The sequence below is a fragment of the Oncorhynchus keta genome, chromosome 8 (genome assembly GCF_023373465.1).
Source record: "Oncorhynchus keta strain PuntledgeMale-10-30-2019 chromosome 8, Oket_V2, whole genome shotgun sequence".
Lineage (NCBI taxonomy): Eukaryota > Metazoa > Chordata > Actinopteri > Salmoniformes > Salmonidae > Oncorhynchus > Oncorhynchus keta.
The window spans coordinates 23,388,480-23,404,626 of NC_068428.1; the positions used below are offsets into that span (position 1 = coordinate 23,388,480).

The 16,147-nt window shown below is 47.5% G+C and overlaps 1 protein-coding gene across 1 annotated transcript in view; it reads left to right on the forward strand.

Moving 5' to 3' along the window:
• The window catches only part of syne1a (spectrin repeat containing, nuclear envelope 1a), a 201,305-nt gene that overhangs the window by 64,069 nt on the left and 121,089 nt on the right, over positions 1 to 16,147 (forward strand). The window contains exons 56-59 of the mRNA XM_052523863.1: positions 4,434 to 4,611; positions 7,270 to 7,452; positions 7,640 to 7,783; positions 9,207 to 9,362. Coding sequence (XP_052379823.1) covers positions 4,434 to 4,611; positions 7,270 to 7,452; positions 7,640 to 7,783; positions 9,207 to 9,362 — 661 coding nt within the window. The remainder of the gene's footprint in view (positions 1 to 4,433; positions 4,612 to 7,269; positions 7,453 to 7,639; positions 7,784 to 9,206; positions 9,363 to 16,147) is intronic.

Below are 16,147 nucleotides of genomic sequence, written 5' to 3' on the forward strand. Positions count from 1 at the left end.
AGGGAACAAGGGACAAGCGAGACAGAGGCACCGGTTGCTAGGAGACCTCCATCCTCCTTTCCTCTCCACCTCTCTCTGTGTTTTTGTTTTGGTGTTGTTTCCCGGTTTCATTTTCTGCCAGACTAACTGTGCTGTCGAAGGAAAGCAAAGCTAATTCATGCTGTCTTATTTACATACAGATACATTGCACGCTTGTGTATATTGACGGATGTGTAACTGCCTGTTATTGGGTCCGTATGTATGCCTGCACCCGTTTATCTCTTGTTGGTAAACATGTCACGTGGTGCTGTTCAGAGAAAAAACAAGACTTTAGGAATTCCAATAACATGATGAATTAATTCACTTGTATTTACATACTACTTCCGTTTGTTCTATATGCTTTAGCTTGTTTACCTGAATGTAATGCCTTAGACTTGAATGTATGTAACACAGAACAATATCTGTCCGGGTCATTACTAAAACAAAGAGATCGTTTATGGCTGGGTGACCCTTGAGTCAAGTCTATTCAGAGGTAGGTGAGGTGAACTTGTCATACGGACAACCCGTTCTCTGGGTTGTAGGCGAAGCTTCCACAGACTCAGCATCTGTGCTGTTTGCATTAGGTGTTGTGGACGGAGAGAGAGGCGAGGGAGAGGGCAGCCCTCCTCCTTTGCCCTCCTCCGTTCCTCCTCAAATTTAGTCTGTCACAGCAGTTAAAAGTGCTTCCTACACACATGTTCATTCCCACTGTGAAGGCCCCCTCTAGCCTCAAGCACCATTAACACTCAAGGGTGTGTGTGTGTGCCTTGTTGTCAGTTTCTCACGCCCCCCCCCCCTCCCTTGGACAGTACCTGTCATTGAAACATATGTCTTCTCACCTTGTTCTCTATCTCCTCTCATCCCTCCTCCATGTCTCCCCCTTTCCTTCACATGCTGCCCTCCCTATCTGATCCTGTCTCGTTCATTCATCAATATTCTCCTTGCATCCATCTCCATCCCTCTTTCTCTACCTAACACATTGTCACCCTCTGGCCTCCCCTTCATCCTCTTTATGTATGGTAACTCTACACCAACCTATCTGTACTCCCTTCTTCTTCCTCCTCCTCTGAACCCTAACCCCCACACATGCTCTCTCAACCCCCACACATGCTCTCTCAACCCCGACACATGCTCTCTCAACCCCCACACATGCTCTCTCAACCCCCAACGCCCCCCCAAAGTCATACCTTCCACTTCAACCACTTCTCCATTCCTCCATCTGCCCATTCTTCTCCCTCTGTCTCTCCATCTGCCCATCATTCTCCCTCTGTCTCTCCATCTTCCCATCCTTCTCCCTCTGTCTCTCCATCTGCCCATTCTTCTCCCTCTGTCTCTCCATCTGCCCATCCTTATCCCTCTATCTCTCCATCTGCCCATCCTTCTCCCTCTGTCTCTCCATCTGCCCATCCTTCTCCCTCTGTCTCTCCATCTGCCTATCCTTCTCCCTCTGTTTCTCAATCTGCCCATCCTTCTCCCTCTATCTCTCCATCTGCCCATCATTCTCCATCTATCTCTCCATCTGCCTATCCTTCTCCCTCTGTCTCTCCATCTGCCCATCCGTCTCCCTCTGTCTCTCCGTCTGCCCATCCTTCTCCCTCTGTCTCTCCATCTGCCCATCCTTCTCCCCCTGTCTCTCCATCTGCCCATCCTTCTCCCTCTGTCGCTCCATCTGCCCATCCTCCCTCTGTCTCTCGATCTGCCCATCCTTCTCCCTCTGTCTCTCCATCTGCCCATCCTTCTCCCTCTGTCTCTCCATCTGCCCATCCTTCTCCCTCTATATCTCCATCTGCCCATCCTTCTCCCTCTGTCTCTCCATCTGCCCATCTTTCTCCCTCTGTCTCTCCATCTGCCCATCCTTCTCCCTCTGTCTCTCCATCCGCCCATCCTCCTTCTGTCTCTTCATTTGCCCATCCTTCTCCCTCTGTCTCTCCATCTGCCTATCCTTCTCCCTCTGTTTCTCCATCTGCCCATCCTTCTCCTTCTATCTCTCCATCTGCCCATCATTCTCCATCTATCTCTCCATCTGCCTATCCTTCTCCCTCTGTCTCTCCATCTGCCCATCCTTCTCCCTCTGTCTCTCCATCTGCCCATCCTTCTCCCTCTGTCTCTCCATCTGCCCATCCTTCTCCCCCTGTCTCTCCATCTGCCCATCCTTCTCCCTCTGTCTCTCCATCTGCCCATCCTCCCTCTGTCTCTCGATCTGCCCATCCTTCTCCCTCTGTCTCTCCATCTGCCCATCCTTCTCCCTCTGTCTCTCCATCTGCCCATCCTTCTCCCTCTATCTCTCCATCTGCCCATCCTTCTCCCTCTGTCTCTCCATCTGCCCATCTTTCTCCCTCTGTCTCTCCATCTGCCCATCCTTCTCCCTCTGTCTCTCCATCTGCCCATCCTCCTTCTGTCTCTTCATTTGCCCATCCTTCTCCCTCTATCTCTCCATCTGCCCATCCTTCTCCCTCTATCTCTCTCCATCTGCCCATCCTTCTCCCTCTATCTCTCCATCTGCCCATTATTCTCCCTCTGTCTCTCCATATGCCCATCCTTCTCCCTCTGTCTCTCCATCTGCCCATCCTTCTCCCTCTGTCTCTCCATCTGCCCATCCTCCTTCTGTCTCTCCATCTGCCCATCTTTCTCCCTCTGTCTCTCCATCTGCCCATCCTCCTTCTGTCTCTCCATCTGCCCATCTTTCTCCCTCTGTCTCTTCATCTGCCCATCCTTCTCCCTCTATCTCTCCATCTGCCCATCCTTCTCCCTCTGTCTCTCCATCTGCCCATCCTTCTCCCTCTGTCTCTCCATCTGCCCATCCTTCTCCCTCTGTCTCTCCATCTGCCCATCCTCCTTCTGTCTCTCCATCTGCCCATCTTTCTCCCTCTGTCTCTCCATCTGCCCATCCTCCTTCTGTCTCTCCATCTGCCCATCTTTCTCCCTCTGTCTCTCCATCTGCCTATCCTTCTCCCTCTGTCTCTCCATCTGCCCATCCTTCTCCCTCTGTCTCTCCATCCACCCATCCTTCTCCCTCATTCTCTCCATTCGCCCATCCTCCTTCTGTCTCCATCTGCCCATCCTTCTCCCTCTGTCTCTCCATCTGCCCATCCTACTCCCTCTGTCTCTCCATCTGCCCATCCTTCTCCCTCTGTCTCTCCATCTGCCTATCCTTCTCCCTCTGTCTCTCCATCTGCCCATCATTCTCCCTCTGTCTCTCCATCTGCCCATCCTTCTCCCTCTATCTCTCCATCTGCCCATCCTTCTCCCTCTGTCTCTCCATCTGCCCATCCTTCTCCCTCCTTCTCTCCATCTGCCCATCCTTCTCCCTCTGTCTCTCCATCTGCCCATCCTTCTCCCTCCTTCTCTCCATTCACCCATCCTCCTTCTGTCTCCATCTGCCCATCCTTCTCTCTCTGTCTCTCCATCTGCCCATCCTTCTCCCTCTGTCTCTCCATCTGCCCATCCTTCTTCCTCTGTCTCTCCATCTGCCCATCCTTCTCCCTCTATCTCTCCATCTGCCCATCCTTCTCCCTCTGTCTCTCCATCTGCCCATCCTTCTCCCTCTGTCTCTCCATCTGCCCATCCTTCTCCCTCTGTCTCTTCATTTGCCCATCCTTCTCCCTCTATCTCTCCATCTGCCCATCCTTCTCCCTCTGTCTCTCCATCTGCCCATCCTTCTCCCTCTATCTCTCCATCTGCCCATCCTTCTCCCTCTATCTCTCCATCTGCCCATCCTTCTCCCTCTGTCTCTCCATCTGCCCATCCTTCTCCCTCTGTCTCTCCATCTGCCCATCCTTCTCCCTCTGTCTCTCCATCTGCCCATCCTTCTCCCTCTGTCTCTCCATCTGCCCATCCTTCTCCCTCTGTCTCTCCATCTGCCCATCCTTCTCCCTCCTTCTCTCCATCTGCCCATCCTTCTCCCTCTGTCTCTCCATCTGCCCATCCTTCTCCCTCCTTCTCTCCATTCACCCATCCTCCTTCTGTCTCCATCTGCCCATCCTTCTCTCTCTGTCTCTCCATCTGCCCATCCTTCTCCCTCTGTCTCTTCATTTGCCCATCCTTCTCCCTCTATCTCTCCATCTGCCCATCCTTCTCCCTCTGTCTCTCCATCTGCCCATCCTTCTCCCTCTGTCCCTCCATCTGCCCATCCTCCTTCTGTCTCTCCATCTGCCCATCCTTCTCCCTCTGTCTCTCCCTTCATCATTACAAACATGATCATATCTACTACGTATGTTATGTACAGGATGTAAGGAAACCTATAGCTTTGCTGTCACTTTCCCTTCTGTTTCATTGTTGTTAGGTATATTATGGCAACCTTGTGATTCTCCCTCTATCTCTCCATCTATCCATCCATCTCTCTATCTCTCCATCTATCAATCCATCCATCTCTCTATCTCTCCATCTATCCATCCATCTCTATCTCTCTCCTTCAGTCTGAGTCTGCGTGCATCCAGAGAGTGCCAGAATAAGGAGCGTCTGCTGGAGCAGAGGTTCAGAGCAGCCCTCAGGGACTTCCAACAGTGGCTGGTCAACGTTAAGATCAGCACGGCCAAGTGTTTCGACATCCCCCAGAGTGTCACTGAGGCCTCCACTGGCCTACTGAGGATACAGGTGAGATGTTTCATCCTTTACGGACCTTTAATTACTTCTAATATACAGTCAATTACCTTTATCAGAATACATCATTAGCAAAATACAGAATCTCATACTTCCATAGTGAGTGGACAGGGGGGTGTCCCCCCTCAGTTTGCCCGCTGTAGAGTGTCCTCTGGCAGGCTTGGCTGAGGGGCTGGGTCTGGTGTGGGATGGACGTGCTGGAGCTGGGCTCAGGGCCAAGGGGCTTGAGTGAAAGCTTCACAGCAGACCCCTCTCTCTCTCTCTCTCTCTCTCTCTCTCTCTCTCTCTATCTATCTATCTATCTATCTATCTATCTATCTATCTATCTATCTATCTATCTATCTATCTATCTATCTATCTATCTATCTATCTATCCTAATATATATGCCTCTCTTTATTTCTCTCTTTATTTCTCTCGCTACCCCCTCTCTCTTGATGTCTCTGAAGCTGTCAGGCATGACATTGTGACAGGCTCTTTAGAGGTCCCTAGGTGCCAGTCAGTGAGTCAGAGACAGGGCCTTGTCCATCAGGCTAGATAACACCACTCCTGTCAGGTAATTAACTCACAGACCTCAACTATCTGCAGGTGAGACAGTAACACAACAAAGATCAAGGAATACACAGTGGAAGACCAGTTCTCCCAGGCTGAGAAAGGGCACATTGCAAGGAATTTTAAAAAATATTTTGCATTTAGGTTCTTCTTTTCCTGGAGTACATGTAAACTTTCTGGATGTGTATTTCCAGAGCTCTGGGTAAGAGGGGATGTAGAGGGTGTATTTCCAGAGCTCTGGGTAATAGGGGATGTAGAGGGTGTATTTCCAGAGCTCTGGGTAAGAGGGGATAGTAGAGGGTTTATTTTTAGAGCTCTGGGTAAGAGGGGATGTAGAGGATTTATTTTTAGAGCTCTGGATGGGAGGGGATGGTAGAGGATTTATTTTTAGAGCTCTGGGTAAGAGGGGATGGTAGAGGGTGTATTTCCAGAGCTCTGGGTAAGAGGGGATAGTAGAGGATTTATTTTTAGAGCTCTGGGTAAGAGGGGATAGTAGAGGATTTATTTCTAGAACTCTGGGTAAGAGGGGATAGTAGAGGATTTACTTTTAGAGCTCTGGGTAAGAGGGGATGGTAGAGGGTGTATTTCTAGAGCTCTGGGTGAGAGGATATGGAAGAGGGTATATTTCTAGAGCTCTGGGTAAGAGGGGATAGTAGAGGCTTTATTTCTAGAGCTCTGGGTGGGAGGGGATGGTAGAGGATATATTTTTAGAGCTCTGGGTAAGAGGGGATAGTAGAGGATTTATTTCCAGAGCTCTGGGTAAGAGGGGATAGTAGAGGATTTATTTTTAGAGCTCTGGGTAAGAGGGGATATTAGAGGATATATTTTTAGAGCTCTGGGTGAGAGGATATGGTAGAGGGTATATTTCTAGAGCTTTGGGTGAGAGGGGATGGTAGAAGATATATTTTTAGATATCTGGGTAAGAAGGGATGGTAGAGGATATATTTCTAGAGCTCTGGGTGAGAGGGGATGGTAAGAGGATATATTTCTAGAGCTCTGAGTAAGAGATGGTAGATGGTAGAGGGTTTTTCTAGAGATTTTGGGTTCTATTTCCAGAGGTCTGTGGGTGAATGGGGCTGTAAAGGGGATGTTGAAAGGAATATGGGATCAGTCATGTATTATTTATTATTGACTTGGTGGGGAATGTGGAACAATGTTTCCACATGGCTGACCTCTAGGAGGGCCAGTGTGAGGGGGTAGAGGGGGTAGACGCCAACACTGCATTGTGTCATGCTTAATTGGTGCTATACCATTACATTGGCAGGGAGAGAGAAACACAGAGATGAAGTGTGAGTGAGAGGGGAGATATGAGGGAGAGAGAGAGAGACAAGCAAAAATAGAAAATGAGAGAGAGTGAGAGGAGAGAAAGCATGTGTGTGCATGTGTGTGCGTGTGTGTGTGTGTGTGTGTGTGTGTGTGTGTGTGTGTGTGTGTGTGTGTGTGTGTGTGTGTGTGTGTGTGTGTGTGTGTGTGTGTGTGTGTGTGTGTGTGTGTGTGTGGGAGCGTGTGTGTGTGTGTGTGTGTGGGAGCGTGTGTGTGTGTGTGGGAGCGTGTGTGTGTGTGTGTGTGTGTGTGTGTGTGGGGAGCGTGTGTGTGTGTGTGTGTGTGTGTGGGAGCGTGCTGTGGCTGAAGTGTATGTGATGTGCTAACTGCACAGATGGTGGAGTGGTCCCTGCTGTGTCGCTGTCACCGGCTCAGCTCTCAGGGAGGAGGTGCTGCTGAGGGGCAGGGGGGCTACTAGCTGAGGAGAACGGCTAACGGGAGGGAGGGGGAGGGGGGAGGGGGTGGGAGGTCGCGTCAAACCCACGCCTTTCAGACTCACTGAGTCCTCTCATCTGTGATCACCTCCCTGGTCTGACCCCGCCCCCTATTTCTGTTGCCAATAAAAAATGAATAATTAGAACATTTATGTTGACTAGCTAGTAGTTTCTGTGCTCTGCGCATTAACCAGTGTTTTATTACAGTACATTATTCCACCTAATTAGTGGGTGTATTGATGATGATGCAGTTAGATGATAAGCACCTTCTATCCATTGTAATTATTCATTTAAAATTCTAACTCCCCCTTTTCTCTCCTTCTCTTGCTCTCTTTGTGTCTGTAGGAGTTTCTGAATGACAGGGAGCATGGCCAGGCCAGACTGAGTGCAGTGGGGACCAGTGGAGAGCTGCTCATGGCTGTCGTGCCTAAAGACAGAGAGGAGGGGGTCAAGGCCAAGGTGGCTAACGCCAGAGACGACTGGAAGAGCCTCATGACCAACCTTCAGATGAGAGAGACTGCGCTAAAGGTGAATAGTGTGTGTGTGTGTGTGTGTGTGTGTGTGTGTGTGTGTGTGTGTGTGTGTGTGTGTGTGTGTGTGTGTGTGTGTGTGTGTGTGTGTGTGTGTGTGTGTGTGTGTGTGTGTGTGTGTGTGTGTGTGTGTGTGCGTGTTATTGACAGATGACTGACGGTATCTATAAATGTGACGTTGTCAGAACCTGCAGTCTCAGATGAGAGACTTTGAGGTCAGCACTGAGCCGCTCCAGGATTGGCTGAACAGCACTGAGGTCATAGTACAGGAGAGCAGCGCTCGACTACATGACCTCCCTGCCAAGAGACAGGAGCTTAGCAAGTTACAGGTACACCCCTACCCCTTCCTGGTTCTGCCAAATTGACCACACAGTTACAGTCCATTTTTGGGGAGTGGGTCACATTGTATTGGAAAGCCATGGGATGTTTAATATGAAACTCGTAATACAATCTTTAGATAGTAGGTACCCTTCTCAGATGGGCATAATGGGTTGTAGCATGCATGTTAGGGACCCTTACTAAGTGGACAAAATAGACTTTGTTACTCTATGTAGTACTGCTACCATGACACCTTACCTCCACGCTCAACATCAAACACCTCTTCCTGCCAGTCCTCAGAACCACCTAGTGCCTCCCTTCCCCTAACTTACAGACGGGTACCAAAAGTAATAACACACAACAATGGTGGCCAGTTACATAAAACCCAATAGAACAGCATACACCTAGTCTGGTTTATTTCTTTATGGACTCAGTTCAGTTCATTGTGTGTTATTGAACTCTATCTTTTTTGTTTTCTAAGCTCCTGCTTTCTGTCAGTACAGTTTATTTAGTGAAATAACTGACTGGATTCAGTTGGGAGAGAAGATGGATGTAGTTATACCTAAGATACATTATGTCCCTTAAGCAAGTCTGAAATCAATTTAGAGCATACTGGGACCTATAATTACATTTATCAACCACCGCTGGATGAGATTAGAGCAGCATTTTGACACAATAGTCTGAGGATAAATCCAAAATCTAATTAATTTCCTTTTTATTCTGCGTGGCTAAAAAGCCCTTTTCAGGATACGATAACGGCCCTAGCCACGGCTCGCCCAGACAAAAAAAAAGAGAGACAGTAGGAAAGATGAACCTGACAAAGGAAATAATAAATATCCAGCAAATCTGAACGCTCTGCCCCTTATTGTTGTTGCTATTTCTGTATTTAATCTGTCGCCTGTTGTAGCGCTTTTGTTTCTCGCCTGCCTTTTGTCAATAACATCACCCCGAAGCTCTACTGTACAATACAATACAATCTGTTTGTCTGATCCCTACGCTACCAATACCCCCTCCCTCTATCATACTTTCCCCTTCTCTCAGCATCCTTCAGCCTTGACTCCTCTCCCCCTGTTATGTTCTGTTGTATCTACCTGACGAACCATGGGCTTTAAAAAAAAAGAACATCAAGAGATGTTGTGGATGCTATTTAAGATGTTGTGGTTTTCCCCTTGTCTTATCCATGTATGTTAATGTTTCTCTGTCTCTGTTATGTGGCATGTGTCCCCCTTCCTACCCCTACCCTGTGGGCCCCTGGTGTACCCCAATCCCTCCATGCCTCCTACCCCAACCTCAACCAACAAATCCTCCCTACTTTTTCCCCCTTCCCTAAACCCCAAACGTCTACCGCCCCAACCCTCAACCACCATACCCTTTCCTTCTACCTCCCCGGACTGGCCACCCCGGTCCTGTGGTCCTCCGGTCCCCACCCCCCAGCGTGTGTTGGAGGAGCTGTCATGTCGTGAGGCTGAGCTGGGCAAGCTGAGGGAGAGGGCCCACCGGCTCTGGGAGGGCCAGGCTGCAGGGAAGGGCTTCGTCCACCGTGTGTCCCAGCTGTCTGCACAGTACCTAGCCCTCAGCAACCTGACCAAGGTAATACTAGACCCCCACCTACCTCCTGTTACCCCTTCTGTCACGCCTCTCTGTCACCCTTGGCTGGGGTAGGTCTGGCAATGGCTTGGAAGTGTTCCCTGCTTCATGCATGCTCTACTCCAAGTCAAACCTGTTGTTGGGATGTGTGTACTGTATGTCAAAGCATAGTGGTTACTCTGCAGTTTTCTGTCTCTGTCTCTTGCTATTTTCATGTATGCTGCTGTGTCATGTATTTGCAAATGACTGAACACAACACGGCAATACATGAATCAAGTGTGAATCTGTACTTTCAGCAAAAAAAATCACTAATACATTATATGTGTCAGCACATTCCATCAACAACTTATGAGAACCTGCAAAGCATGATGATGTCTCCCTAGAGCCTACATCCCTGACGAACTGCTTAAATATACTGAGTACATACATACACACTAGTAATTCGATATTAAACTGATTATGACAGTAAGCCGAGTATGGAAATAGTCATGCAAACATCTTACTCTGCTTATCTTAATTGGCGTGAAGTCAAAATCAAAGTAAGTAAATATGCCAATTGAAACACCTGGTTTTCTGAGTAATATTTTGAATTATTAGGATTTGTAAGCAGCTTAATAGGCATTTTCCAGTGGTGTATTTGATCTGCTTATGGATTGGACCCTTCATCTCAATTTCCGCCTAAAATGACATAGCTCCGGACCTGAAGCAGGGATATGCATGTTCTTGATACTATTTAAAAGGAAACACTTTAAAGTTTGTGGCAATGTGAAATTAATGTAGGAGAATATAACACATTAGATCTGGTAAAATATTAAACAAACAAAAAAACGTTTTATATTTTTTATTTTTGTTGCATCATCTTGGAATTGCTGAACAAGGCCGTACATTGACATAGGAAGCTGGGTGTGATTTTGATGTTGTCCACAAGAGGGCAGCAGTGTGTGTGCAAAGTTTCAGACTACATTCAAGAATGAGAGATCAACATAATATTTTGTATCAAGTCTCCCAGGTGTCCCTCGAGCCCAAATGTATAAAAGGTACTAACCTTCACACCTCCAGATGGCTGGGCGGGGGTGGGTGTGGAGCCAGAGACAGCAAAGGGGTCAGACAGGAGGATACAGGTCGTACATTTGAATGAGTGGGGGATGGAGGAATCTCTACCACTATTGAGGATAAAAAATGCATCTGTTAGAACCCAAGTTTACTATTACTTAATCAATACATCAAATACACAACACATATCTATAAACATATATATATTATAGAGTATGGGTAACATCATCACTATAATGAAATATGTGGACCAATAGGCTATAAGACTCAAAAACCATAGCCACAGCATGTCATAGCCAACATAACATACACAGGCTATACTAATACATTGTATTCCTCAGATCTATATATTATAAACTCAGCAAAAAATGAAATGTCCTCTCACTGTCAACTGTGTTTATTTTCAGCAAACTTAACATGTGTAAATGTTCCACAGTTCCACAGACATCGAATAATGTGTCCCTGAACAAAGGGGGTTCAAAATCAAAAGTAACAGTCAGTATCTGGTGTGGCCACCAGCTGCATTAAGTACTGCAGTGCATCTCCTCCTAATGGACTGCACCAGATTCTTGCTGTGAGATGTTACCCCACTCTTCCACCAAGGCACCTGCAAGTTCCCGGACAGTTCTGGAGGGAATGGCCCTAGCACTCACCCTCCAATCCAACAGGTCCCAGACGTGTTCAATGGGATTGAGATCCGGGCTCGTTGCTGGCCATGGCAGAACACTGACATTTCTGTCTTGCAGGAAATCACTCACAGAATGAGCAGTATGGCTGGTGGCATTGTCATGCTGGAGGGTCATGTCAGGATGAGCCTGCAGGAAGGGTACCACATGAGGGAGGAGGATGTCTTCCCTGTAATGCACAGCGTTGAGATTGCCTGCAATGACAACAAGCTTAGTCTGATGATGCTGTGACACACGGCCCCAGACCATCCACCTCCAAATCGATCCCGCTCCAGAGTACAGGCCTCGGTGTAACGCTCATTCCTTTGACGATAAACGCGAATTCGACCATCGCCCCTAGTGAGACAAAACCGCGACTCGTCAGTGAAGAGCACTTTTTGCCAGTCCTGTCTGGTCCAGAGACGATGGGTTTGTGCCCATAGGCAACGTTATTGCCATTGTTGTCTGGTGAGGACCTGCCTTACAAATGGCCTACAAGCCCTCAGTCTAGCCTCTCAGCCTATTGCGGACAGTCTGAGCACTGATGGAGGGATTGTGCGTTTCTGGTGTAACTCGGGCAGTTGTTGTTGCCATCCTGTACCTGTCCTGCCGATGTTCGGATGTACCAATCCTGTGCAGGTGTTGTTACACGTGGTCTGCCACTGCGAGGACGATCAGCTGTCCGTCCTGTCTCCCTGTAGCGCTGTCTTAGGCGTCTCACAGTACGGACATTGCAATTTATTGCCCTGGCCACATCTGCAGTCCTCATGCCTCCTAACAGCATGCCTAATGCACGTTCACGCAGATGAGCAGGGACCATGGACATGTTTCTTTTGGTGTTTTTCAGAGTCAGTAAAAAGGCCTCTTTAGTGTCCTACGTTTTCATAACTGTGACCTTAATTCCCTACCGTCTGTAAGCTGTTAGTGTCTTAACGACCGTTCCACAGGTACATGTTCATTAATTGTTTATGTATCATTGAACAAGCATGGGAAACAGTGTTTAAACCCTTTACAATGAAAATCTGTGAAGTTAATTCTCTTTGAAAGACAGGGTCCTGAAAAGGGACGTTTCTTTTTTTGCTGAGTATATGTATATAAATAAACAGTTGAAGTCGGAAGTTTACATACACCTTAGCCAAATACATTTAAACTGAGTTTCTCACAATTCCTGACATTTCATCAAAGTAAAAATTCATTGTCTTAGGTCAGTTAGGATCACCTCTTATTTTAAGAATGTGAAATGTCGGAATAATAGTAGAGAGAATGATTTATTTCAGTTTTTATTTCTTTCATCACATTCCCAGTGGGTCAGAAGTTTACATACACTCAATTAGTATTTGGTAGCATTGCCTTTAAATTGTTTAACTTGGGTCAAATGTGTCGAGGTAGCCTGCCTCAAGCTTCCCACAATAAGTTGGGTGAATTTTGACCCGTTCCTCCTGACAGGGCTGGTGTAACTGAGTCAGGTTTGTTGGCCTCCTTGCTCGAACACACTTTTTCAGTTCTGCCCACAAATTTTCTATAGGATTGAGGTCAGGGCTTTGTGATGGCCACTCCAATATCTTGACTTTGTTGTCCTTAAGCCATTTTGCCACAACTTTGGAAGTATGCTTGGAGTCATTGTCTATTTGGAAGACCCATTTGTGACCAAGCTTTAACTTCCTGACTGATGTCTTGGGATGTTGCTTCAATATATCCACATAATTTTCTTTCCTCGTGATGCCATCTATTTTGTGAAGTGCACCAGTCCCACCTGCAGCAAAGCACCCCCACAACATGATGCTGCCACCCCCGTGTTTCACGGTTGGGATGGTGTTCTTCAGCTTGCAAGCTCCCCCTTTTTCCTCCAAACATAACGATGGTCATTATGGTCAAACAGTTCTATTTTTGTTTCATCAGACCAGAGGACATTTCTCCAAGAAATAGGATCTTTGTCCCCATGTGCAGTTGCAAACCGTAGTCTGGCTTGTTATGGCGGTTTTGGAGCAGTGGCTTCTTCCTTGCTGAGCGGCCTTTCAGGTTATGTCGATATAGGATTTGTTTTACTGTGGATATAGATACTTTTGTATCTGTTTCCTCCAGCATCTTCACAGGGACCTTTGCTGTTGTTCTGGGATTAATTTGCACTTTTCGCAGCAAAGTACGTTCATCTCTAGGAGACAGACCGTGTCTCCTTCCTGAGCGGTATGATGGCTGCGTGGTCCCATGGTGTTTATACTTGCGTACGATTGTTTGTACAGATGAACATGGTACCTTCAGGCATTTGGAAATTGCTCCCAAGGATGAACCTGACTTGGGGAGGCCTACAATTGTTTTTCTGAGGTCTTGGCTGATTTATTTTGATTTTCCCATGATGTCAAGCAAAGAGGCATTGAGTTTGAAGGTAGGCCTCGAAATATATCCACAGGTACACCTCCAATTGACTCAAATGATGTCAATTAGCCTATCAGAAACTTCTAAAGCCATGACATAATTTTCTGGAATTTTCCAAGCTGTTTAAAGGCACAGTACATTTAGTGTATGTTAACTACTGACCCACTGGAATTGTGATACAGTGACTACAGAGACAGAAATAATCTGACTGTAAACAATTGTTGGAAAAAATGACTTCTGTCATGCACAATGTAGATGTCCTAACCGACTTGCCAAAACTATAGTTTGTTAACAAGAAATTGGTGGAGTGGTTGAAAAACTAGTTTTAATGATGTAAACTTCCGACGTCAACTATATATGTATATACACTGCTCAAAAAAATAAAGGGAACACTAAAATAACACATCCTAGATCTGAATGAATTAAATATTATTATTAAATACTTTTTTATTTACATAGTTGAATGTGCTGACAACAAAATCACACAAAAATGATCAATGGAAATCAAATTTATCAACCCATGGAGGTCTGGATTTGGAGTCACACTCAAAATTAAAGTGGAAAACCACACTACAGGCTGATCCAACTTTGATGTAATGTCCTTAAAACAAGTCAAAATGAGGCTCAGTAGTGTGTGGCCTCCACTTGCCTGTATGACCTCCCTACAATGCCTGGGCATGCTCCTGATGAGGTGGCGGATGGTCTCCTGAGGGATCTCCACTCAAACCTGGACTAAAGCATCTGCCAACTCCTGGACAGTCTGTGGTGCAACGTGGCGTTGGTGGATGGAGCGAGACATGATGTCCCAGTTGTGCTCAATTGGATTCAGGTCTGGGGAATGGGCGGGCCAGTCCATAGCATTAATGCCTCCCTCTTGCAGGAACTGCTGACACACTCCAGCCACATGAGGTCTAGCATGGTCTTGCATTAGGAGGAACTCAGGGCCAACCGCACCAGCATATGGTCTCACAAGGGGTCTGAGGATCACATCTCGGTACCTAATGGCAGTCAGGCTACCTCTGGCGAGCACAAGGAGGGCTGTGCGGCCCCCCAAAGAAATGCCACCCCACACCATGACTGACCCACCGCCAAACCGGTCATGCTGGAGGATGTTGCAGGCAGCAGAACATTCTCCACGGCGTCTCCAGACTCTGTCACGTCTGTCACATGTGCTCAGTGTGAACCTGCTTTCATCTGTGAAGAGCACAGGGCGCCAGTGGCGAATTTGCCAATCTTGGTGTTCTCTGGCAAATGAAAAACGTCCTGCACGGTGTTGGGCTGTAAGCACAACCCCCACCAGTGGACATCGGGCCCTCATACCACCCTCATGGAGTCTGTTTCTGACCGTTTGAGCAGACACATGCACATTTGTGGCCTGCTGGAGGTCAATTTGCAGGGCTCTGGCAGTGCTCCTCCTGCTCCTCCTTGCACAAAGGCGGAGGTAGCGGTCCTGCTGTTGGGTTGTTGCCCTCCTATGGCCTCCTCCATGTCTCCTGATGTACTGGCCTGTCTCCTGGTAGCACCTCCATGCTCTGGACACTACGCTGACAGACACAGCAAACCTTCTTGCCACAGCTCGCATTGATGTGCCATCCTGGATGAGCTGCACTACCTGAGCCACTTGTGTGGGTTGTAGACTCCGTCTCATGCTACCACTAGAGTGAAAGCACCGCCAGCATTCAAAAGTGACCAACACATCAGCCAGGAAGCATAGGAACTGAGAAGTGGTCTGTGGTCACCACCTGCAGATCCACTCCTTTATTGGGGGTGTCTTGCTAATTGCCTATAATTTACACCTGTTGTCTACTCCATTTGCACAACAGCATGTGAAATTTATTGTCAATCAGTGTTGCTTCCTAAGTGGAGAGTTTGACTTCACAGAAGTGTGATTGACTTGGAGTTCAAATCAAATCAAATCAAATCAAATCAAATCAAATTTATTTATATAGCCCTTCGTACATCAGCTGATATCTCAAAGTGCTGTACAGAAACCCAGCCTAAAACCCCAAACAGCAAACAATGCAGGTGTAAAAGCACGGTGGCTAGGAAAACTCCCTAGAAAGGCCAAAACCTAGGAAGAAACCTAGAGAGGAACCGGGCTATGTGGGGTGGCCAGTCCTCTTCTGGCTGTGCCGGGTAGAGATTATAACAGAACATGACCAAGATGTTCAAATGTTCATAAATGACCAGAATGGTCAAATAATAATAAGGCAGAACAGTTGAAACTGGAGCAGCAGCACAGTCAGGTGGACTGGGGACAGCAAGGAGCCATCATGTCAGGTAGTCCTGGGGCACGGTCCTAGGGCTCAGGTCCTCCGAGAGAGAGAAAGAAAGAGAGAATTAGAGAGAGCATATGTGGGGTGGCCAGTCCTCTTCTGGCTGTGCCGGGTGGAGATTATAACAGAACGTGGCCAAGATGTTCAAATGTTCATAAATGACCAGCATGGTTGAATAATAGTGAGGCAGAACAGTTGAAACTGGAGCAGGAGCATGGCCAGGTGGACTGGGGACAGCAAGGAGTCCTCATGTCAGGTAGTCCTGGGACATGGTCCTAGGGCCCAGGCCAGTTGAAACTGGAGCAGCAGCATGGCCAGATGGACTGGGGACAGCAAGGAGTCATCATGTCAGGTAGTCCTGGGGCATGGTCCTAGGGCTCAGGTCCTCCGAGAGAGAGAAAGAAAGAGAGAAGGAGAGAAT